General features: G+C 45.0%; 1 protein-coding gene across 1 annotated transcript in view; it reads left to right on the top strand.

Moving 5' to 3' along the window:
* The first annotated feature begins 1,380 nt into the window (after window positions 1–1,380).
* LOC142492441 (cytochrome P450 2K1-like) overlaps window positions 1,381–23,517 on the top strand; it is a 60,011-nt gene continuing 37,874 nt past the window's right edge. The window contains exons 1-5 of the mRNA XM_075595080.1: window positions 1,381–1,571; window positions 2,274–2,352; window positions 3,358–3,496; window positions 11,230–11,400; window positions 16,760–16,909. Of these exons, the coding sequence (XP_075451195.1) occupies window positions 1,381–1,571; window positions 2,274–2,352; window positions 3,358–3,496; window positions 11,230–11,400; window positions 16,760–16,909 (730 nt within the window). The remainder of the gene's footprint in view (window positions 1,572–2,273; window positions 2,353–3,357; window positions 3,497–11,229; window positions 11,401–16,759; window positions 16,910–23,517) is intronic.

The raw sequence follows: 23,517 nt of genomic DNA, 5'->3' as shown, positions 1-23,517 counted from the left end.
TCCCCTCATAGACCCTGATAGGAATACAGGCGCTCATTGGTGCACACTAGACCATGCATCCATGCACCGCTTACATTGCAACATACTATAGGATCTCCTTAAGAGTTTCTGCTGTTGGTTGCCATTTGATACCTCTATTAGAGCAACCACACTAAACGCAACACCTCTCTGAACATATTGCAAGCAGATAAAGACAACTATTGCTGATCAGTATACCAGTATATATTTTTAATAATATCGCTTGAATATTTCACTTTATACATTTGGATATTTAATCTTTTTGACACAGTTAACCACTTATGTCATATTGTAGCGCATACCTGTGAGGATCGGCATTAGGTTCCGCCCCGGCGACAGGCCCTGTGACAACTCAGGAGATGCACCGCAGACTAGGGAAGTTACCCACAGGCCCCGCGCCGTCATACAGAGGGATTCCTCAAGGCTCGGGCTTAGGCCCCGTCCCCACGTCCCGTGACAACACAGGTCCACAGAGACCACGCACCGGTGCTGCATCATGAAGAATATGCGAGGGGTTAACCGTAACTCCAGTCTAGGACTTTGTTAAATTAATTTTAAGGGACCACATGGATCTATACTATGTCATTATCTACCTTGACGATATCCTAATCTTCTCCAAGTCCGTACAAGGACACCCGGGTCATGTTAAACAGGTACTGCTACGCATACGAGAGAACCACCTTTTTGCTAAATTGGAGAAATATCAGTTCCATCAGACCACGACGGCATTTTAAGGGTATATCATCTCTGATACTGGCCTTGCCATGGATCCAGCCATGGTGAACGCTGTCTTGGATTGGCCTCGCCCCATGACTCTGAAAGCCGTACAATGCTTCTTGGGCTTTGCCAACTACTACCAAAGATTCATTCAAAACTTCTCCTCTGTAGTATTGCCCATTACGGCCTTAACTCAAAAAAATGCTGATTCCGCTTTATGGTCCCCAGCGGCTGTTCAGGCATTTGAGAGACTGGAAATGACTTTTGTATCAGCTCCTGTCCTCGTGCACCCAGACCCTGGGTTACCCTTCATCTTTAAGTGGACGCATCTGACGTGGGAGCCAGAGCAGTATGGTCTCAGAGGAAGTCATCTCAAGCCAAACTTCATCCATGCGCCTTCTTCTCTAAGAAATTCTCTGAATAAAACTATGGCGTAGGCAATCAGGTGCTCCTGGCCATCAAAATGGCCTTAGAAGAATGGAGGCACCAACATTAAGGCACGGAAAGCCCAGTCACCATACTGACGGATCACAGGAATCTCCTGTACATTGAGGGTGCTCGCCTTTTGGGGTCACGACAAGCATGATGGTCACTTTTTTTTCTCGGTTTAACTTTATTATTTCAAATCTACCAGGCTCGAAGAACATGAAGGCAGATGCCCTCTCCTGCCAATTCCTGGTGGAAGACAAAGCTGAAGACCGTGAGGAGACTATATTCCCTCCAGCTTGCATAATATCTGCAAACACCTTTGATTCCTTGGAGAACATTGTTCAAGGTCAGTCCAATATTCCTGAATGTCTCGTAGTCCCAGAAGGCCACCTTTTCACCTGCATATCGTAGGAACGTGCTGGAATGAGGTCACTACTCCAAGAGCTCTGGACACCCAGGTACCAGGAGAACCATCAACCTTTTGGAATTGAAATTTTGGTGGCTGGGAATGCGGAGGGAGATCAAGGAGTTTGTCACCGCGTGCTCTACATGTGCTCAAAGAAAGACTCCCTGCAACAGACCCACTGGATTACTTCAACCTTTTCCAATTCCAGATCATCCATGGACCCAACTATCCATGGATTTTATTGCTGAACTTCCTACGTCCAAAGGTATGAATACCATCCTGTTGGTAGTTGACCGTTTCTCAAAGCAAGCTCACTTTATTCCCCTCAAGGGCCTACCTAACGCTCCCAAACATTCAAAAGTTTTCATCAAGGAAATTTTTCGTCTACATGGGGTTCCTCAGGTTATTGTGTCTGATCTGGGGTCCCAATTTATTTTGAAATTCTGGCGGGCCTTTTGCAAGCAATTGGGGATCTCTCCATTTTTCTTCAGGTGTCATCCCCAGACCAACAGTCAAACTGAACACACTAACCCATCGTTAGAACAATTTGTTCGATGTTTTGTTTCTGATACCCAGGACAACTGGACAGATCTTCTATCTTGGGCCGAGTTTTCGCACAAGAATGTCCGGAGTAAGTCAACAAGGGATTCTCCATTTTTTTTTATCAATTATGGCTTTAACCCTTCAGTCCTCCCCACTACAGGACCCAGATCCGGGGTGCCATGGTGGACAACAGGATCATGCAGCTACAGAGTTCATGGGAGAAGATTCAGGAACCTCAGGTGAGCTGTGCCCACACAGAAGGAACAGGCGGATCGGCATTGATGAAGAACCCCAGCATACAACCCTGGGGTGAAGGTATGGCTTTCCACCAGGAACATTTGTCTCAAGGCACCCACTGTGAAACTGGCACCAAGATTCATTGGGCAATTCACTATCACTGAGAGGATCAATCCAGTGGTCTATCGCTTATGCTTGCCGGCTTCCATGCATATCCCATTGGTTTTCCACACCTCTCTTCTGAGAGAGCTCCAGCTCCACCTCCTGATCCCTTCCTTGTTGAGAGCCAGCAGGAATACGAAGTGCAGTCGGTACTGGATTCAAGGATAACCAAGGGTACTTTCCAGTATCTGGTCCATTGGAGAGGTATTGGGCCCAAAAAGCAATCCTGGATCTCATGGGACCAATTACATGCTCCCAGGCTCGTCCGCCTCTTCCACCTTAAGTACACTCTCAAGCCATCCCTGATATGCCCGGAGGTTGCTCCTGAAGGGGGGTGGTAATGTGAGGATCGGCGTTAGGTCCCGCCCCACAGCAGGCCCCGTGACAACTCGGGTGATGCACCGCAGACTAGGGCAGCTACCCACAGGCCTCACACCGGCAGATAGAGGGATACCTCTAGGCTCGGGCTTAGGCCCCACCCCCGTGCCACATCCTGTGACAACACGGTTGATGCGTCACGTCCCAGGAGACCACGCACCGGTGCCACATCATCAAGAGTATGCAAGGGGTTAACCATAACTCCACTCTAAAACCAGGATCACCTGCACCTGCGGCTCACTTCGCCTCCGCCCTGCCATTGGGCACCTGCTACTGAGTGGGCATTTTTCCCTAATCTCCAGAAGCTGCTTGATACCTCTCCATTAGGCCTCAGCCCTTTATATGCTCAGCCAACACTTTGGCAAATTTGCTGAGCATAATCTATCATCCTGAACATAGTGCTTACCTCAAAACCTCCGTTGCCTCGTCCTGTTGCCTTGCGCATTCTGTTCTTGTTTGTTCCTCAGTGTTTTGACCTCGGCTTGTACCTGTACCCCCGAATTCTCTCTACCTCGACCTCGACTTGCATCTGGACATCTACCATCTCTTCTCCTCGACTCCGGCTATCCTCTACGACCATCCGACCTGCCCAAACCCCAGACCACAGCGAGTATTATGATTACCCTCACTTCTCCAACCCTGACCTGGCTACATGACTATCACTCTGCACTCCGGACGCACTCACGCAGCTCGAGGTCGGTTCATACTAACATCCCCACCTCAGCCTCACGGTCCTGTCCTATTTGTGCTGAGAACCCGTTACAATACCCTATTTTTTACTTGTTGAGTTAATCTCTAATAAAGTGTTGATGTTCTTAATTACTACCATTTACCATTAAGTCATATTTCTGGGACCTGAGTGCTCTCAATAGTAGGGATACTCTTTCTTCACAGTTCGTTATAACTGTGTCATTCCTAAAGCAGTGCAGGGGGCGCCCATTTTCTTCTAATACAGTAGAGTGAGGTTCCCCATATTCTGGTAATCTTTTATTTAATGTTTCCTGACATTAGTAACTCACAACCCTCAGTATATATGCTTTCAAGGCTACAATCAACAACATAGATATCCCTTGGGGGTATGCTGTTTGTAGACAGTTTGCCCTGTTAGCGATCAGCTGGTTTAGCTCACAATGCTAGAGCTGTTGTCCTGAATAACCAAGGTTGTGTGGGTTCAACCTGATACTGTTGAGTCTGAAACCATACCCCATTCCTAAGGTGCCTTAGACCTGTCAACCCAATAACACTTTGTGTGCTGAGGGAAGCACGTGAAATCACTTCCTGCAATTTCTAGAGTTTTATTTATTTTAAAATAAAGTATTTCAAATCAGTATGTGTCTGGCACTCTGACAGATGGCACAGTGAATATTTTTGTCCATGTTCTGTTACTACTGTAGCCCCCTTTCCCTATGCCTAAGGAAACTACGCGAGCAACTATGTGTGCTGCTGTACCTGTTTGTTCACAGGAGGTCTAAGCCTCTGCCTCAGGGAGCCTGTGGTGCTCTCATTCTCCTTGCAGTGGAGCGCCTTTGCCTATGAGGGATCCCAGCGTTGGCGGGATAACACCTCACAGGAACCGATATAGAGTAATAAGTAATACACTTCACAATGTATATAACTAAGGTTTAATATAAACACATACTAACATAAATAACATACAATAACTGTACCCCAGTATAAACACAGTGACTGCAAGGGGTTTACCGTAACTCCACTCTAAACCCAGGATCCCCCGAAGTACTGAGGGTGCTGTGGCACCAATACCCCTGGTGTCCATTGGCAGCCATTCTCACCGAAATGTGAGAATCACCACCCCTTGTAGGTACATGTTGGGTACATGCCAGGGTACTCCAGTACCCAGGTGCTGCTTGGCGTACTGAGTTGGAGCGGGTCCCACGTAGCGGGTCCTCCAACACAATTCCCCTCTCTCCTAAAGGGTTCTGATCCTCCTCGCAGTGTGAGCTACAGCTGGAGTCACACAATGTCTCTGGATCCTGTGACCAGGTCCCAGGCCACTGCATGGCCTTCCGGTGATTGGTGCAGAAATAACAAAAAGGGGAAGAGTCCCTATCTGGGGCCTTCCCTACAACACTCCTCTACCCTACAACACTCCTCTACTATAGCTCAGGGCCTAACTGGAGCCTAGGGGCAAGGTCTAGGACTAGGCCAGGAAATACAGCTCCCTGGACACTACCTTCTTCTTTGCCTCCTCCGTCTGGACTGCCTCGCGGGCTTTCCGAACATGCAGTGCTCGCTCCCCATTGGCTGGTACAGTTCCATGTTCTGCAATCCCTCTCTCTAGGGATTCTGGGAATTGTTTTATTTATTTATTTTATTTATAAAATTTTACCAGGAAGTAATACATTGAGAGTTACCTCTCTTTTTCAAGTATGTCCTGGACATAGTTAATATGACAAATAAAACATGGTTACAAATACAGTTACATAAATGAACAGGGTATACATTATATACAATACATTGCATGCACAGTTAGAGAAGATGTATATTATAGGTGTATGTAACAGTTACAGACCAGATTAAAATGTGAGACAGCCTTAGTTTTGAAAGAACTTAAACTGGTGGTGGATATGAGAATATCCGGTAGGTTGTTCCAGGTTTGGGGTGCACGGTAAGAGAAGGAGGAGCGGCCGGATACTTTGTTGAGCCTTGGGACCATGAACAGTCTTTTGGAGTCTGATCTCAGATGATAAGTGCTGCATGTGGTAGGGGTGAGGAGCGTGTTCAGATAGCTGGGTAGCTTGCTCAGAAAGTATTTGAAGGCAAGACAGGAAAGGTGAACTTTGCGCCTAGACTCGAGTGATGACCAATCTAATTCTTTGAGCATTTCGCAGTGATGTGTGTTGTAGTTGCATTGCAGAACGAAATGACAAATTGAATTGTAGAGGGTGTCAAGTTTGCTAAGGTGGGTTTGGGGTGCCAAGCCATATACTATGGCTCCATAGTCGATAATTGGCATTAGCATCTGCTGTGCGATATGCTTTCTGACCAGCAGGCTTAGGAAGGATTTGTTCCTGTAAAATACACCTAGTTTGGCATAGGTTTTGGATGTCAGGGTATCAATATGCATTCCGAATGTTAAGTGGGAGTCAAACCATATGCCCAGGTATTTAAAACTAGTAACAGGAGTTAGGGTGGTGTTAGCGATTGTTCTGATCTGGAGCTCAGTCACTGGAAACTTTAAAAATGTAGTCTTGGTCCCAAATACCATTGTTATAGTCTTGTCAGTGTTTAAAAACAGTTTGTTTTGGGAAATCCAGTTTTCGAGTCTCAAAAAGTCAGACTGAAGTATGTGTTCAAGGTCAGAGAGGCTATGGCTGTGCGCATATAGGATTGTGTCATCTGCATACATGTGTATTGAATTGTAGTCCCGTGTCTGCATCTGCAAAGCCATCCTAGGATGCCCGCCGCACTCCTCACACTGCTTATGTGCGCCTCGCCGCATTGCACATGCACAATTACCAAAATGGCCACCCCCAAACTCCCGATCGCGCGGAGCTCCGGCCAACTACTTGAAAGCTCCCCTGCACCAGAAGTAGTGTAGTTGGACTCGGCCACCTTTGTTCATATCCATCATGTAGCACCAAAATGAGGGCATACAGTAGAGGCAACGTTTATTCTAACATTTGCCGTAAACTAGCCGGGTTACATTCTGGGTATGTGCTGGGTATGTGCTGGGTATGTTCTGGGCTAGTTTGAGGCACGTTTAAGGCATTTCTGCATTGACTAACGACCCTTAGGATTAACACAGCAGGGATCCCTGGCAGTCCAATTCAGTTTGAATGGGACTGCCAGGGACCCCCGCTGTTAATCTGATAGGCCATTAATCAATGCAGAAATGCTGGGGCTAGTTTAAGGAAAGTTTAAGGCATGTATTCAGAATGTACCTGGGTGTTTCCTGGGTTTTTTGGGGAATTGCCACTGGTTTTTGTTAGAATAAGAGTTGCCTCTACTGTATACTTGTAGTATCTCCCTCTCCCTTTAAATCTCCTTTATAAGCAGACCACTTACACTTCCTGATTGACAGTTCAATGCTCTTTGTGGAGCACAACTAAGGATATGCCCCGCATTGAGGGACGCTCTTGTCCCCGTGGCGCCAACCATAGCCTAAGATATCTGGGTGATAAGCTAATAGCTAGATTAGCTACATTTGTGAGCATCGAGCAGCCATTACATGGCCATTACATTAACCATCAGCTGGTTTATCTCACATTGCTAGAGCTATGGCCTAGAAAAGCAGTGGTTGTAGATTATAGATCTGTTGGATTTGACACCATTTCAGTCTTTAGGTTGATGCCTTAGGCTTATCAACTCTATATAGTTGGTATGGAAATCATTTTAGGAAGTGTGGGATGGGACTCATTTAAATATACTTTGCATATCTATTAGCATATCTCCCAGTCAGGTACCTCAGATGTGCTACTCTTTCAACATAGGCATGCTATCCTAATTTATCCGGAGGGATGTTTGAGGGAAGATATATAAAGCTGGTGACAGTGATTAGATTTTAAAGTTTCTGTCTCACTGTTCTTAAAAATATGTCCAGATTATATTTAACAACAGATTTAAATTAATCCGTCCACAGACTGATTTTAGTGAGGGGGGATGGATTTTGTTTCCGGGAAATGTATTTGGACTGTTCTGCCCATCCCTAGTCATGAAAGCCCTCCACCCCCCCGGGTGTACTGCTGCGGCCAAGTTTATTCGAGCATTTGCCCGTTCTTGGCCGCAGCAGTAGCCTGGCGCGCGCCCGAGGGTGACGGGCGCGCGCCGAAGCAGCGGAAGAGCGCCCTCCGATCGGGGCGCTCTCCCTACCGCTGCCGGGTCCGCCGGGTCCGCCGGGTCCCCCGGAACCCCCTGCCGCCGTCCCGCGATCGCGGGACACCAGGGCTCCCTCGGGGAGCCCTGGACGCGCGTGCAGGGGGCGCAGGCTCCCAAAGACGCGTGACCGCGCGTCTATGACGCGCGGCACGCCGAGGGGCGGCCACTAGCAAGCCGGGAAATCTCCCGGCTTGCGGATCTGGCCGATGCGCAATAAAGCGTGTCGGTAGTGTATATATTTCTCAGATCTATGGTATATAAGACTTTTTGGAACCAGAGCTTTCTGAGCTATGTGATAGAAAATGAACCACTTATTGCACAGGAACCAAAGTTGCAAGACCAAACTGGAGGCGTAACAAAGAAGCCATCATGGTTCAAGCAAAAATTTGGATTCAACACCAATGGGTATCATTGGAGGTGGACTATCCGATACCTGAAAGACAATGTCACCCTTTAATGACAACGACAGATATTATGGGAATGAGAGACATATAGTATGTGGTTTTTACGGTTTTATGCATACTCACATGGCACCCAATAACAAGTACCAGAGTTGATGGAACACACTTGCAAGTAAAAGTGTCAGTGAAAACAAATTAAATGTTTCTCGTTCTTCTAATACTATAGTTTGGGAAGTTATCTGTAAACATGGAATGTGGGAGATAACATAAAGATTGTATGCTACTGTAAATATCAGAAAGGATTTACTTGGTATCACAGTGGTATAATGGTTTCCTAGAATAAGAATAAGGCACTACCAATTTTCTGAGAATACAAAGGGGGCATCAGTTTGGTTATTCAATGTAATAAAACCAGAGGATTTGGGTAGATGGGAATGTAAACATAAACCAAACACAAGCTGCATATTCTAGTCAAGGATGCTCACACCTACTATAATGTTACTTTGGCAGAATCACCATTTACAGAAGGAGTTAGTTACTTGAAAATGAACCATAGGGATTGGTTACGTTAAAAAAATGCTAATTGTACAAGGTATACCGCGTTTCAAGTACATGCATTAGCTATTTTGATTTGACTGAATATGTTATGTGGGTGGCACTATGTGTGAGACAGAGGAGGGGAGAAGTGTTTATAAACCAGGAAACTCCAAGAGCTTGAGTTTTAAACTGACATGTACAGCCAACCTGTTTTCCTTCCAAAATCCTTCTAACTATAGAAATGGATGTGGCATATTCTGCAGTAACATATGTTGTACTTGCACTCACTGTTTTATATATCCTAAATGTTTTGAGCAGCTGGACAGAAATCAAAGACAAGAATTTCCCCCCTGGACCCAGATGCCTACCCCTGATTGGAAATTTACATATTATAGATTTGAAGAAACCACATCAGACTTTAATGAAGGTAAATTCATGTTTCTGCCATTCTATTTAGCAACTGGGGGGGAAAGGAGTAATAAGCAAAAATAAATATCAAAAGTCTGCTGTTATTTTTAGTTATGACTTTGTGACAGACCTTGTTGAAGGTCTTTTTGGAGCACTGCATGAAATAAGGGTTGTTTTATTTAATTTACAATTTAATAGTTTTTGCACCTATTAGATTTATTATCACATTTATACACTGATATTTTTCTAAGTAAGTTGTGTTTGTTTTTTTTTTTGTTATTAGCCACATGCGAAAAATGGGCAGGAATAACGCACCAGCAGTTTCAATAACACCTGCTACATCTCTAGCTAACTTTTTTTTACAAATAGCTGCAACTGTCGGTTGTAGACGGCTTGCCTTGAGAATTCTGCACTTAAACCCAAATTACGCTGCGAGATTTCTGCAGCTAGACTAATGGCCCATCGGATTAACACAGCGGGGGTTCCTGCATTTGAATGGAACTCACACGGTGTGAATCCTACCGGGCTGCAAATCCAATTCAAATGCAGGGACCCCCGATGTGTTAATCAGATGGGCAATTTCAGTCTGGTGTTGACCATCTCACAAGTTACTGCAAGATGGTCACAAATTTTCCAAGGCAAGCAATCTAAAACCGGCAGCCTCATCAATATTTACCACATTTTTGCAATAACGAGGTAATTGTGATTGAGTAACACAATGGGTAATATTTACTATCATGCAAGCAGTTTTTATTTGAGCTACATTATTTATTTCTAGCAGACATTATTGCTCCCGTTAAGGTGAGGCACAGAGGCGGAACCAGGGTTTTTGTGCCCAGGACAAGTTCCTCCAACTGCGCCCAACCATACACAAACACACACACAGCACACTGACAGATACTGGTGCAAGGTGACACAAAACACAGACAGACACTGACGCACAGACACTGCACAGAACACATTATACTGACAGACACTGACACAAAGCATACTGCATAGCACACCAACACACAGCATAAATACTCACAGACACACAGAACAGGACACTGACAGATAGAGACACACCGCATACTTGCACGCACTGTTACACAGCATAAATACACACACTGACACACAGCGCACTGACAGACACTAATACATACTGTAGCATATCTGGACACATCATCCTGAAGAAAGGTGGATCGCATTCTGTGGCGTGTGTGCTAGAGAATGGTGATGAGTCTGCTCTCTGAGGAGGCAGAAAAAGGGTGTGTGCACTGTGTCAAGAGAGGGGGGGGGGTAAATGTGGTGTGTGTTGAGAATATTAGTGAGCATGAAGTTTGATAAGAGGAGATAAATGTGTTGTGTGTTGAGAATAAGGGTGGGTGTGTAAGAAGGGAGAGTGTGTGATGGGTTTGTGCATTTGAGGATGGTTAAGTGTGGTACAGTATGTGAGCAAGAAGGGTTGTGTGCGTTCTAACAAGGACACCCCAAGATTTAAAAATTCCTTAAGGGGTACCCATGCCTAAAAAAAACACTGTTCTACTAAGTCTATAGCAGCTGATCTTAAAATGTAATAAGTATGTCTTAAAATAGCATCATTGGCTATGCGTAAATTGATGTTCCAAATGCCGGGCTCTTTTAATATAGTCTGATTAAAGCCCAGTCCCTATTAGAGCACAATTAAAATGGGGTCTTACATTAAAAACAGCCGTTAATCCAACTCTAATTTCGATGTGAAAACAAGACAGGTGCTTTTTAACGTGTACATAAATTAGGAATAGACAGGCTCTGCCCTCTCTAATGAGCTGTTTTTTTACTGCCCCCACAAAATGCACATATTTTTGGTAAACTCTAAATTGGGGACTTTTGTTACAAGTGGCAAACCTGCCTTTTGTACCCACGCATTCAGTTTGCTCTACTAAACTATCATTAGCTAACCATAACCTGGTCCCCTTGTGTAATAAAGGTATTGTTACTAATTACAATCTAGTCCCTAATTGGTTGTTTTGAAATGATTCTATAGATTTCTATAAACGAAATAAGCAAGATTAAGAGATTTTATACATCTGCTACAGCTACAAATTAACACAGACCAAAATATTTGGTAAATTGTTTAAAAATAGTCGTATTTTCTTCTTGAATATTTTTATATTTATTATTATCTGTAATATTTTCTATTTAAGCTATCAAAAATATATGGCTCTGTGTTCAGCATTCAAATGGGTATGAAGAAAATGGTAGTCTTGGCTGGATATGAGACTGTAAAAGATGCTCTTGTGAACCATGCTGAAGAATTTGGAGGAAGGGCAAGAATTCCAATTTTTCAGAACATGGATAAAGGAACGGGTAAGTTTGTTTCTTTGCCTTAATACATTACATCTAAAGGTTTTAATGCTTAGAGTCTGTGAGAATGATGTACAGTATTATGGCATATTTGGAGCAAAACTGAAGCAAATTGTATAATTTATAACTTGTTTCTGCATGACAATCGGGTTTATGAATGCTAAAGTACTGTATGTGGGACACATTTATCCAACCATATGTATCACATAAATAAGATTGCTTTCTGTTGATACTGTACATCTTGTGCATTTGTTGCCCCGGAATTGTTTTAATTTGGCCTTGATATATAGACCCCAATGTGCTACAGAGAAGTTTTACATTGTATTTGACTAAATAAAAATGGAGTGACATACTGTACTTTTCTGGCTAACAATTTGTTTTACATGTAGAATACCCTTTCTTACATTTGACACAAAATGCAAATGTAGCAGTGCATTAAAAAATGTAGAGTCACACTGTCTTTACTTTGATACAGTGTATATTATCCCCCAATGTGTCTATCAGAAAGCAACATACAGATTCATGACAACAAATGAATATCCTTATACAGTATTTTGCTTTGGTAACTTTAGAACTTGGAGTCACAACATGAGACTATAAGGGGCATAATCCGCATGCCTAGCACACTCACTGCAAAATTTGTCTCTAGCCATTTACTACTGAAATAACAGACACTAGGTACTGAGTTTATTGGAAAGACTGTTCAGGACACAGTTTTGCTCAAAATGTTAAATATCAACATTTAATTGGTATTGTTTTACCCTTTAAACATAGTAAAAATCTTATGAAACTATGGAGACAGAAGAGGAGAGAATGGTTCTGTTCTGTGTGAGCTATAAAACCCATATTACTCACTCCACATCCCCACTCACCTCTTTCTTGTGTGAGGGTCTGCACTATCCAAAGTCCATGAAGATGGTTGATCTGGCCAAATATATACTGGGTCCAGGGAGACAATTTTATTTGTCCTGCTCTGCAACTTAGGGAATACGGACCATATTCAATAAGCTGAGATACTGCTGATCTCAGGGCAATCATTGGATAACTGGTCTTTTATTTATTTTGTATTGTTATGTGGATGAGTAGTTATATTTTTTTCCACTGACTCCTTGTAGGGATCTGTTTCTGCCTTATTTTCTATAAAGCCCATACTGTCGGGCCCTTGTCACTATTATACCCTTTGTTGTATACTGTATATTGTATTCCCAGTCTTGCTGGCTAAAAAGTAGATCAGTGGCCACTGGGTTGATCTGTAACCATAATATAGTGTTTCCAAACCTCTCCTTGCGACCCATGGCCACACCTGGTTTTGGAAATAACCAATGCCCTTGCATCCAGGTGAATGCTCTTACTTTTTGCACATTTATAGAATGTTAGGTTGTTGCCTCAGAAACCTGGTGTGACTGTCGATTATGGGGAGAGGTTTGGAAAACACTGCATTAATAGGAGACTTCCCTACAGCAGCTATGCCAATGAGCAACACATCCACTATTAATGTATGTGGCCTTCCTGTAGGATCAACGCATATGGGGCCTATTCTAGTAGCTTTGATAAGTGACTTATCGATGGTTTTGAGCACTTTGAGTAAGTTCGCATGTGTAGATATTAAAAAAGATCAGATAGCATGGCAAACTCGCTCGAAAACTGCTTCCTCATGATTGGTAGCACTCCCGCTCAGACAAATCGAGTGGTTGCTCAAAAAATACTAAAACTTGCATTTTTTGCCAGATTGAGCTATTCAAGCAGTTCCAAGATTCACATTCCTGCAACTAGCAGGCTCTGATCTGGGATTCAAGATGAGAAAAAATGTATTCTTACTAGATCACATTGAAGCTGGGTGTCTCTGTATCTGACACGCATTCATATCAGCTCTGGAGACCCCCTGCTTCGATCCTATGCAATAAAAATATATTTACAGTCAGCTCCATTACCTTAGCATCTAACTGCTAAGGTAATGAAGGGGTGCCTGGTTTGTTGGGGGTCGATGGGTGAGTAATAAATGGACACGCTTCGACCTACCACCTCTAACCCCAACAACCCCATCACATACAGTACAGCAATGGGCAAAATCACAATTATCCAGATCTGGAAAATAGCGCATTTGCCCATTAAAAATAAAACATTAAACAGCCAGCATTTAGTAAATAAACCTCTGCCAGGATGAAGCCCTCATCCTCATCTTCATCTTGATCCTCCTATTCCTCCGTGGGCAGCAACATTAAAATGAAAAATCTAACTACTGGCCACTAACCCCTTAATTACCTTAGCGGTTAGTAACCGCTCTAGTATTTAAGGGTTTACATCCTTCATTACTTTAGCGGCTAGCCGAAAAGGTAATGAAGCTGTTTTTATTTTATTTTAATAACATTGTTTTGAAGCAAGGTGTCTCCGGAGCTAAGCCCCAAAATGTTTGCCTCAACACCCCCTTCTCCTGAGTTACAGCCCCTGGCATGGGGTGCCGGATTGTTTAAATCTCCTGTGTCACGTAACCAGGACATTTAAACTTTGCAGTAAAATGAATGTGGTTTAGCTCTGGAGACCCCCTGTTTCAATATTGTTTTATTAAAATAAAAACAGTACAATCGCCTGTACGAGCTGTACAGGGAGATGCAGCTCTGTCTGTGCAGTTCTTCTAGACTGCAGGAAGATCACAGAGGCGGAACTTAGAAAAGGACAGAGGTAAAGACACTGCTAACTCGAGCGGTATTGGCATTTTCCTAGCGAATGGTATCTGGCTTACGATAACTCTTTCTGAATTTCATGATAAAACAAATGTCAGACCGGTCGGTAGGTCATGCCAAAACATTCGATATGGCAGTGATTTTATCTAACTTACCTGAATAGGCCCCTAAACTGATAAGTGGACTGTATACCGCCCTACAGCGAAACGGTATAGTTGTTTGCACAGCAATAATTGGTTTAATATCTGAGAAAACCTTACTCACATCTACAGATTAATACACAAATTAGTTAGTCACAGAATATTATATAATATGTGACAAAACTTGCAGTACAGTGTGGCTGCTAAATGTGCGTCGACGCATGTACTTGGCCCAGAAAGATTGAGGGGCGGTGCTTGTGTGCACAGCGCATGCAACACACTGGGACCGCAGCCTAAGGGTTAGTGGGTATTGAGTTCTGGAAGAGAGTTCAGAGTGTGCAGACACTGAAGATAGTTCTCCTGCTAGAGGAGTGTACTGAGGCCTAGTCCCTAAGGGATAGGGTACAGATAATATGTGATCCAGGGCATGTACCTCGCTGCTAAATAAGCCTCAGTCATACAACAACTGGTGTGGTGCTTGAAGCATGGCTAATGATAACAGAAGAAGTGTCCATGAGTTGCATCCTGAAGCCTCAGGATCCTCTTGAACTGGAGGCGCTGGCCACTAAAAAGACACCGTGAGCCTGTCCTGATGTCCTCTACACAACATCGCGGAGATCTCCTGTCTCCTGTTTACCAACCAGGTATGATACAGCAGCCACAGAACATAAAAGTAGCAGCACATTTCCCAGAGGGTGGGGGAAACAGGGCTGCACACGAGTAACAGGAAGGTGTGCTATAAATACCCATACAGGTTACCACAAAGTGAAAAAGGGACCTCTGACGTGGGATTACAACCCAATTTGGGGTATGAAGTGATATTACTCAGTTGATACATTATTTCTGATCTTTAGTCACTGTAATTCATGATTACCAATGCCCCTCCCTTGACAGATGGACACTATAATATCAACATTGTTTTTAAGTTGTTGCAACACTTTACACTCCAAAAGTGAAATGTTAGAACTTGCTGTTGGTGGTATCTTATTACAAGCTGTACTATCCTGTTGTACTAACCGAATAAAGGTTTATACAGACAGGTTAGTGACGGGAGGATCAAAGGTACTTTTAACCTTAAATTTTGGGATGTCATTAGTCATAAGTTTATCATGAAAAATGTAATTGAATTTCATATGTCTATTGAATTTAAACATATCCACGTCACTAGAATAAGTCAAGTGTTGCTGTCGGTACATAAAATAGTCCCCTGTCTAGAAAATGGGTCCCAGTATTGGTCAATAACACGTCAGACAGATTATAGATCAGCGTGGTCCGCTTTGTGGGGGACGACGCTGCCCCTTTTCACATACCCCCTCATCTGAAAAGTACCCTTTGTCGTTTGTGTGTAATGTTGTGGCTCTTAATTTGTAGGAGTTCTTCTGTAAAAAAGGTGAACCTTACAGCTGTGCTTTTTGAGCATGACATAGGCTGTGATTTATGCCACAGACGCGCTCTCGGATAGTGCACTCAACTAGAGTATACTTTACGCTACAGGCTAAATACTGCACATTTCTATGCTCCAAAGGCTGCACTGTATGCTCTCCTCACACTATAGAGACTTTCAGAAACAATATTGATTGAGTGTAGGTATACCCTCTGGACACTAATCTGCACAGATTCTGACTGAGACCCCTACGACTGCATCCTGCTACACAGGATAGTCTCTTCCTGCTGATCAAATAGACATTCATCGACCCAGCCATCCCAATACTCTGCCAATCTTGTGACAATCATATCAGTTGGACTTATAAGACAAATTATAGACTTTTCATGCACTGACCTCAGTAATATTATTTTTATTATACTAAGGGGTCAACTGCCGATTGTCAACCGCTTGCCGTGTGTGTTTTTGCCGGGTCCCTGCTGTGTGAATTCTACAGGTTTACACCTGTCTGTAAGAGATGCGCAGTCAGAGTCTAACAGGCGATCGTTGGGGCTTTAATTTTATTTTAATAATACAATATTGTAGTAGGGGGTCTCTGGAGCAGAACTGCATTGATTTCAGGTCCGGGACCCCCGGCTTCCCGAGGTAGTAGCCGCTATGTTAATGAAACGTTTAACCCCTCCAACTGCCCACCCGAGAAGTCTAACCACCACCCTGGAGTAACTATCCCCTTCTTCCAATCCCTCTACCCCCAATACACATTACGATACAAACAACAATACATTGAATACCCTTCCCTCCCCCCTCCCAACACATATAGTAATGTGCAAAATCCCTATTTTCCATATCTGGATAATAGCTAATTTGTAACGAATCTCTGTTATCCCCCTTTATTTAATACACAGCTACTAAAAGCTAAGTTTCAATTCTGTCATCTATTCACACCACCATTACTAGTATTGAGTGCACCTAATAGGAGCGTGTTTTCTTTCTCGTGCATACTATATTAATAACTTGCAAACTTTTAATGATTTTTTCCCAAAGTTTTCAGTATGTAAAAAAATGTTGAATGTGCGAGATAAAGTTGTTTACATATATTATTTTTTTTAACTGTTTCTTGTTTGGCTACATTTAACATTTTTAACACACTGTTTTAGGACTTATTTTTTCTAATGGTGACAACTGGAAGGTGATGAGAAGATTTACTATTACAACTTTACGTCATTTTGGAATGGGCAAGAGCAGCATAGAAGACAAAGTATTTGAAGAATGTGATCACCTAACTCAACATATTGAGTCATTCAAAGGTACAGTAGGGATATAATGTGGATATGTATTGTATTGTATGTCTTTATTTATATAGCGCCATTAGTGTACATAGCGCTTCACAGTAGTAATACATGTGGTAATCAAATAAATAACAGATAATATAAATAACAGATCATGGGAATAAGTGCTTTAGACATAAAAGTAACATTTCGGAAGAGGAGTCCCTGCCCCGAGGAGCTTACAGTCTAATTGGTAGGTAGGGAGAACGTACAGAGACAGTAGGAGGGAGTTCTGGTAAGTGCGTCTGCAGGGGGCCAAGCTTTATGTATCGTGTTTAGAATATCCACAGTGCTATTCATATGCTTCTTTAAGCAAGTGTGTCTTAAGGTGGGTCTTAAAGGTGGATAGAGAGGGTGCTAGTCGGGTACTGAGGGGAAGGGCATTCCAGAGGTGTGGGGCAGTCAGTGAAAAAGGTTTAAGGCGGGAGAGGGCTTTAGATACAAAGGGGGTAGAAAGAAGACATCCTTGAGAAGAACGCAAGAGTCTGGATGGTGCATACCGAGAAATTAGGGATGAGATGTAAGGAGGGGCAGAAGAATGTAAAGCTTTAAAAGTGAGGAGAAGAATGGAGTGTGAGATGTGGGATTTGATCGGAAGCCAGGAGAGGGATTTCATGAGGGGAGATGCTGAGACAGGTCTAGGAAAGAGTAGAGTGATTCTGGCAGCAGCATTTAGGATAGATTGTAGGGGAGACAGGTGAGAGGCAGGAAGGCCGGACAGCAGGAGGTTACAGTAATCAAGACGGGAGAGAATGAGGGCCTGAGTCAGAGTTTTAGCAGTCGAACAACAGAGGAAAGGGCGTATCTTAGTTATATTGCGGAGGAAAAAGCGACAAGTTTTAGAAATGTTTTGAATGTGAGGGGCGAATGTGAGAGAGGAGTCGAACGTGACCCCTAGGCAGCGTGCTTGGGCTACTGGGTGAATGATTGTAGTTCCAACAGTAATGTGGAAGGAGGTAGTAGGGCCAGGTTTGGGAGGAAGTATGAGGAGCTCTGTTTTAGCCATGTTGAGTTTAAGGCGTCGGAGGGCCATCCAGGATGATATAGCAGAGAGACATTCAGAAACTTTGGTTTGTACAGCAGGTGTAAGGTCAGGTGTTGAAAAGTATATTTGTGTGTCGTCGGCATAGAGGTGATAATTAAACCCAAAAGATGTTATTAGGTCACCTAGAGAGAGTGTGTACAGAGAAAAGAGAAGAGGTCCCAGGACAGAGCCCTGGGTACCCCCACAGAGAGATCAATAGAGGAGGAGGAGGTGTTAGCAGAAGAGACACTAAAAGTACGATGGGAGAGGTAGGATGAGATCCAGGATAGAGCTTTGTTCCGAATACCTAGAGTATGGAGAATGTGGAGGAGAAGAGGGTGGTCCATGGTGTCAAATGCTGCAGAGAGGTCGAGTAATATGAGCAGAGTGTAATGACCTCTGTCTTTGGCAGCATGGAGGTCGTCAGTTATTTTGGTGAGGGCTGTTTCGGTGGAGTGAGCAGTGCGGAAGCCAGATTGTAGAGGGTCTGGGAGAGAATAGGTGTTGAGAAAATGGAGCAAGCGAGAGAATACAAGACGTTCAAGTAGTTTAGAGGCAAAAGGCAGGAGGGAGACAGGTCGATAGTTAGAAAGACAGGTAGGGTCAAGCTTGCTGTTTTTGAGTAATGGTATGACTGTTGCATGTTTGAAGGAGGATGGAAAGGTTCCAGAGCAGAGGGAGGAGTTAAAAATGTGTGTAAGCGTAGGGATTATAGTAGGAGCTAGAGGTTTTAGGAGATGGGAGGGAATGGGGTCAAGAGGGCAAGTGGTAGAGGGAGAAGAGGAGATCAACAGCGACACATCCTCCTCTGAGACAGTGGAAAAAGAGTCAAGGAAGGCAGGAGGAGAGTTAGGAAGAGGTGTAGGATGGGGGGAAGAAACAGAGGGGATGTTCTGCCGTATGGATTCCACCTTTTCCTTAAAATAGTCAGCAAAGTCCTGAGCGGAGATGGAGGAAGGAGAGGCAGCTGAGGGTGGTTTGAGTAGAGTATCAAAGACAGAGAACAGTCGGCGTGGGTTAGACTTGTGCATGTTGATTAGTGCAGAAAAGTAGGCTTGTTTAGCTTGCGAGAGGGCAGAGTTGAAACAGGATAGCATAAATTTGTAGTGAAGGAAGTCTGCGAGAGTGTGAGACTTCCTCCAGAGGCGTTCAGAGGAACGAGTGGAGGAACGCAGCATGCGCGTGTGGGAATTTAGCCAGGGTCTAGGGTTAGAAGGGCGAGGGTGGCAGAGAGAAAGCGGGGCATGTAGATCAAGAGACGAGGACAAGACAGAGTTGTACTTTCTAACCAGGTTGTCAGGGTCTGTAGCAGAGCTGAGAGAGGAGAGGGAGGAGCGTAAAGTGGACTCAAAGTCAGGTAAGTGAATAGAGCGCAGGTTTCTGCAGAACCGGGTTGTAGATGGAGGTGGAGAAGGGGAGAAGCGAGATAAAGAGAATGAGATGAGATGATGGTCAGAGAGAGGAAAAGGGGAAATGGAGAAATCAGAGAGAGAGAAGTTTTTAGTGAAAACCAGGTCTAAGTAGTGGCCATCCTTGTGGGTGCTAGCTGCAGTCCACTGTTGAAGGCCAAAAGAAGAGGTAAGAGAAAGAAAGCGGGAAGCCCAAGAGAGAGAGGGGTCATCAATGTGGCAATTGAAGTCCCCAAGGAAAAGAACAGGGGAGTCTGAGGAGAGAAAGAAAGAGAGCCAGGATTCAAAGTGAGAGAGAAAGGCAGAAGGGGGATGAGTAGAGATAGGTGGGCGATAGATGACCGCCACATGAACAGGGAGAGGAGAGAAGATCTGGACAGTGTGAGCCTCAAAGGAGGGAAAAGCAAGAGAGGGGGGAATAGGAAGGGTTCGGTAACGGCAGACAGAGGAGAGCAGGAGCCCCACGCCTCCACCCCTGCCATCAGGGCGCGGAGTGTGGGAGAAGGAAAGGCCAACATAGGAGAGGGCAGCTTCCAGAGCAGAGTCAGACTGAGTGAGCCAGGTCTCAGTTATAGCAAAGAGAAGCAGGGAGTGAAAGAGAAAGAAGTCATGTACAGAGAGGAACTTGTTAGAGAGGGAGTGAGCATTCCAAAGGGCACAGGAGAAAGGGAGAGAGGAGGGAGGGTGGCAGGGGATGGGTATGAGGTTGGAGGGGTTGACACCAGAAGGAGTAGAAGTTGCATGTGGGAGGCGAGGACGAGAGCAAGTTGAAATAAGACAGGGACCAGGATTGGGAGAGATATCCCCAGAAGCAAGGAGGAGAAGCATGGATAGAAAGAGGATGTGTGAGGAGGATTTGTAGGGGTGTTTTTTAGTGCAGGGGATATAGCTGTGTGGTGTCAGAGGACGCAGGTAAGAAAGGAGTTCATGTGAACTGAGAAGTGGTGAAGAAAGGAGAGATGGAGATATATGAATAGAGTTTGAGACATACTGAGGCTGGTAAAAAGAAGTGCATAATTTGAGAAGAAGTGAAGTCACAGCAAATATAAATGGTAAAGGCAGCATCACAGCAGTAATGATGCAGTCTGGTATTGATGATATATTGTATAATGCAATACATTTGTAAAATTGTAGTTAATTTGTAGTCAACCAATGTTAATACATTATATAGCTGAGCTGGGACAGGGAACATACAGAATTAGAGGATTCACTCAAAGATATCTGTTATGTTAGTGTATTTTCATGTGACTATCCAGAATCCTTTTCTGAAGCCTAACAACTTTATGATGTGAGAATGACGTGAATGAATCACGGAACCTGTGCGAGACATGGAATAACACTTTTCTACTTCTTCCAATAGTTATTCCAGAAACATGACTCCTGTCTTCTCTGTACTTACTTAGTCAGGGTTTTTTTTCTTTATGCACCATACACTTTCAGAAAATACGTAATAAGATTATTAATAAATTACATGTTTGTTTCAACCTTATGGAATCGTTAGTGTCTTGTTACACAGTGCTTCTGCTACAACCTGGATTTTGCTGGGTGGTACAATACTGTAGTGGTTGTTCTGTGTGAAATGTATGGCAGAAACCAGTATGTGTAACAGTGTTTCCTCCACACAATCACAGATAGGGGCCATTGCAGGGTGTATGCTGCATATACCTGCTGGCAACAGGAGGGCTGAGTCGTCTGCGATGACTTGGGAATAGGCTTCTGGGGTTCATACCCCACATAATACTTAGCAGTGCAGCGCCTCCATCTGCCTTAGGCTACAGGGAAATGGAGATGATCTCCCATGGTAGAACTGTACTTTTCCCCCCAGTTAGGTCACACACCAGGCAGGAGGTATATTGCAAACAGGAACGGTTTATTACTACACTTCTGCAGTGACAGTTACTCAGCAGTCTTCTGCTGGATACAGTCAGTACTCACTGAAGATGGTTAACAAACACACAGAACCCCAGCAAGCTCCTTTAAGGAACCCCTGAGGCCCCTCCCCACAATTGTATATATGTGTATATATATATATATATGTGTGTAGCCAGGTCCCCCCTTGTTGTAGCTGACCCCCTCCTTCCTTAGTGCACAGCCGCCGCGTGCAAGGGAGTGAGGGTGGGCAGGTGCGCGAGCAGCGCGTTACATGATAGTTGCGGCCGGTTGCCGGGGACGCGAGCGGGCAGGTTGCAATGGGACACGAGCGGGCCGGTTGCCAGGGATGCTATTGGGCCGTTGCTAAGGCCGCGGTCGCATCGCGAGGGTCCCGGCGGGTCGGGAAGCAGGGCGCCGCCATGTATAGTGCTGTTGCACATGCGCAGGAGCCAGCTAGTGCGGGAAGTCCCAAATAGCTCACGCATGCGCGAGACAGGACTGCCAGCCCCCAGGGTGCATAGGGGCAGAGCCACATGACTCCAGGGAGCCAATAGGGCTGAAGTATTGCCCTGCAGGCAAGAGGAGATACATTGTTGGGTTTGCAGCTACGCAGTTAGTCAGGACCAGGATACGCTAGGGGAAAGAGTTGAGTGCAGGGGTCAGTGATCCTCTGCATTAGGCCAGCAGCCCCCAAGGTCCCAGTTAGGTCCTGAGCCACTGTGTAGCTTGTGGAGCTATAGGGACAGGCCCTAGATAGGGACATTGCCCCATTAACTAGTTGGATAGTCAGGGACACAGCGCTGAAGCCGTGCAGCCCTGTGAGGTGGGTTCTGGGCGCAGAACGCCACCAAAGACCCTGAGACTAAGGTGATATTTTCCGCGCTGGAATTCACCCCACGCGGTGTGGAGGATGACGTCGGATCGGGCGGAATCCCTGTCGTATTCTGCGGAACCCGGGGTGGGAGCCCCGGGCAGGTATCAATTCTTCAAGTGCACCAACAATCCTACATTATACTCACCCGTACTAGTGGCTGCACAGTCACACATATTATCTCACCTAAAGAGTGTGGGACATATTGTGTGGGGTTACTGGACACGGGGTGGGATCACCTGGTGTAGGTGGGAGCATCCTGCGAGACGCAGTAGTCAGTGTCTCTCTAGAGAGGGACACCTGTTGATTTATAAATACGTACATGCTATGCAGTAAAGCCAGTTCTGTTTTACATCTGTTCGCTTAATGTGATTGTTTCCTGTGAGGGCCCCCTCCCACTCCGTTGGGATCCCTCCAGGTGGAGGCGTTGCACCATGAGATCGTATAATATGTATGTACCCCAGGCTCCCCTAGCAGAGGCTTAGGCTCCTGAGGGCCACACAGGTTGCACAGCAGGTAGTAGCGTCTGTATTCACAGGGAATACCCGTTATATTTGGAGGCGCTGCTGAGATAGTCCTGGGGTGCCCTACTCAGTAGTTAACATTACCCTGTCAGTCAGCATGTCTGCGCTCACGCCCAAACAAGTGGCCGACTGGGCCGAAAAGCTAGGAGAGCTCCTGCGACACGTAGTCGCCGTAGACGGGGTACCTGCCGATGTTTCCATGTTTACTGTCTGCAGCGCAGTAAGGACATTACCTGGTCTGGCGGGCGCCCGCCTCATCAGCAAGCACTATAACATTGACCGGCAAGAGAACACCCTATTGCTGGCCACTGAACAAGCTATACCCCCTGATAGAGGCCCACGAGTAGTGTATCTACCAGAGACTTTACCGCAAGGGTGCCCTCTAATTTACCCTGGAACCGTTTCCAGTCACGTCACTTCCCTTACCAGACATGAGGGTTGGGACGACAGAGATATGGCCGCCAGTACACCCATCAGATCAGACATATCCCTACCCAGAGTGACCTTCTCTTCTGATGCTAGGCAAGGGGCCACCAGCTGGGCCAGTAGTCCGCCAACATCACCGGTCCCTAACCGGTTAGTGAACAGCTGCACCCCAACCCCTAACAGGCAGGGAGCGGGGATCGCCAGTGGCTCAGACAGTGGCGGCTCCCTGCTAGGAGTGACATTCCCGCAGCTTGTGGAAGCGATAACTACGTTCGCCCAAGCCCCAAATTATAGGAAATTGAAGGCGTTTTCAGGAATGGTTCCTGTCCCCGCATGCGAAGAAAGCATCGATTCTTGGAAGGAACACACCCTCAAGGTGATCGATGAATGGCCCTGCTCTGAAACGGTCAGACGTCAGAGAATACTGGAAAGCCTACGACCCCCAGCAGCCACTATGGTCA

The sequence above is a fragment of the Ascaphus truei genome, chromosome 4 (genome assembly GCF_040206685.1).
Source record: "Ascaphus truei isolate aAscTru1 chromosome 4, aAscTru1.hap1, whole genome shotgun sequence".
NCBI lineage: Eukaryota > Metazoa > Chordata > Amphibia > Anura > Ascaphidae > Ascaphus > Ascaphus truei.
The sequence above is the reverse complement of the archived record's forward strand: the minus strand, read 5'-3'. Positions and strand labels throughout refer to the sequence as shown.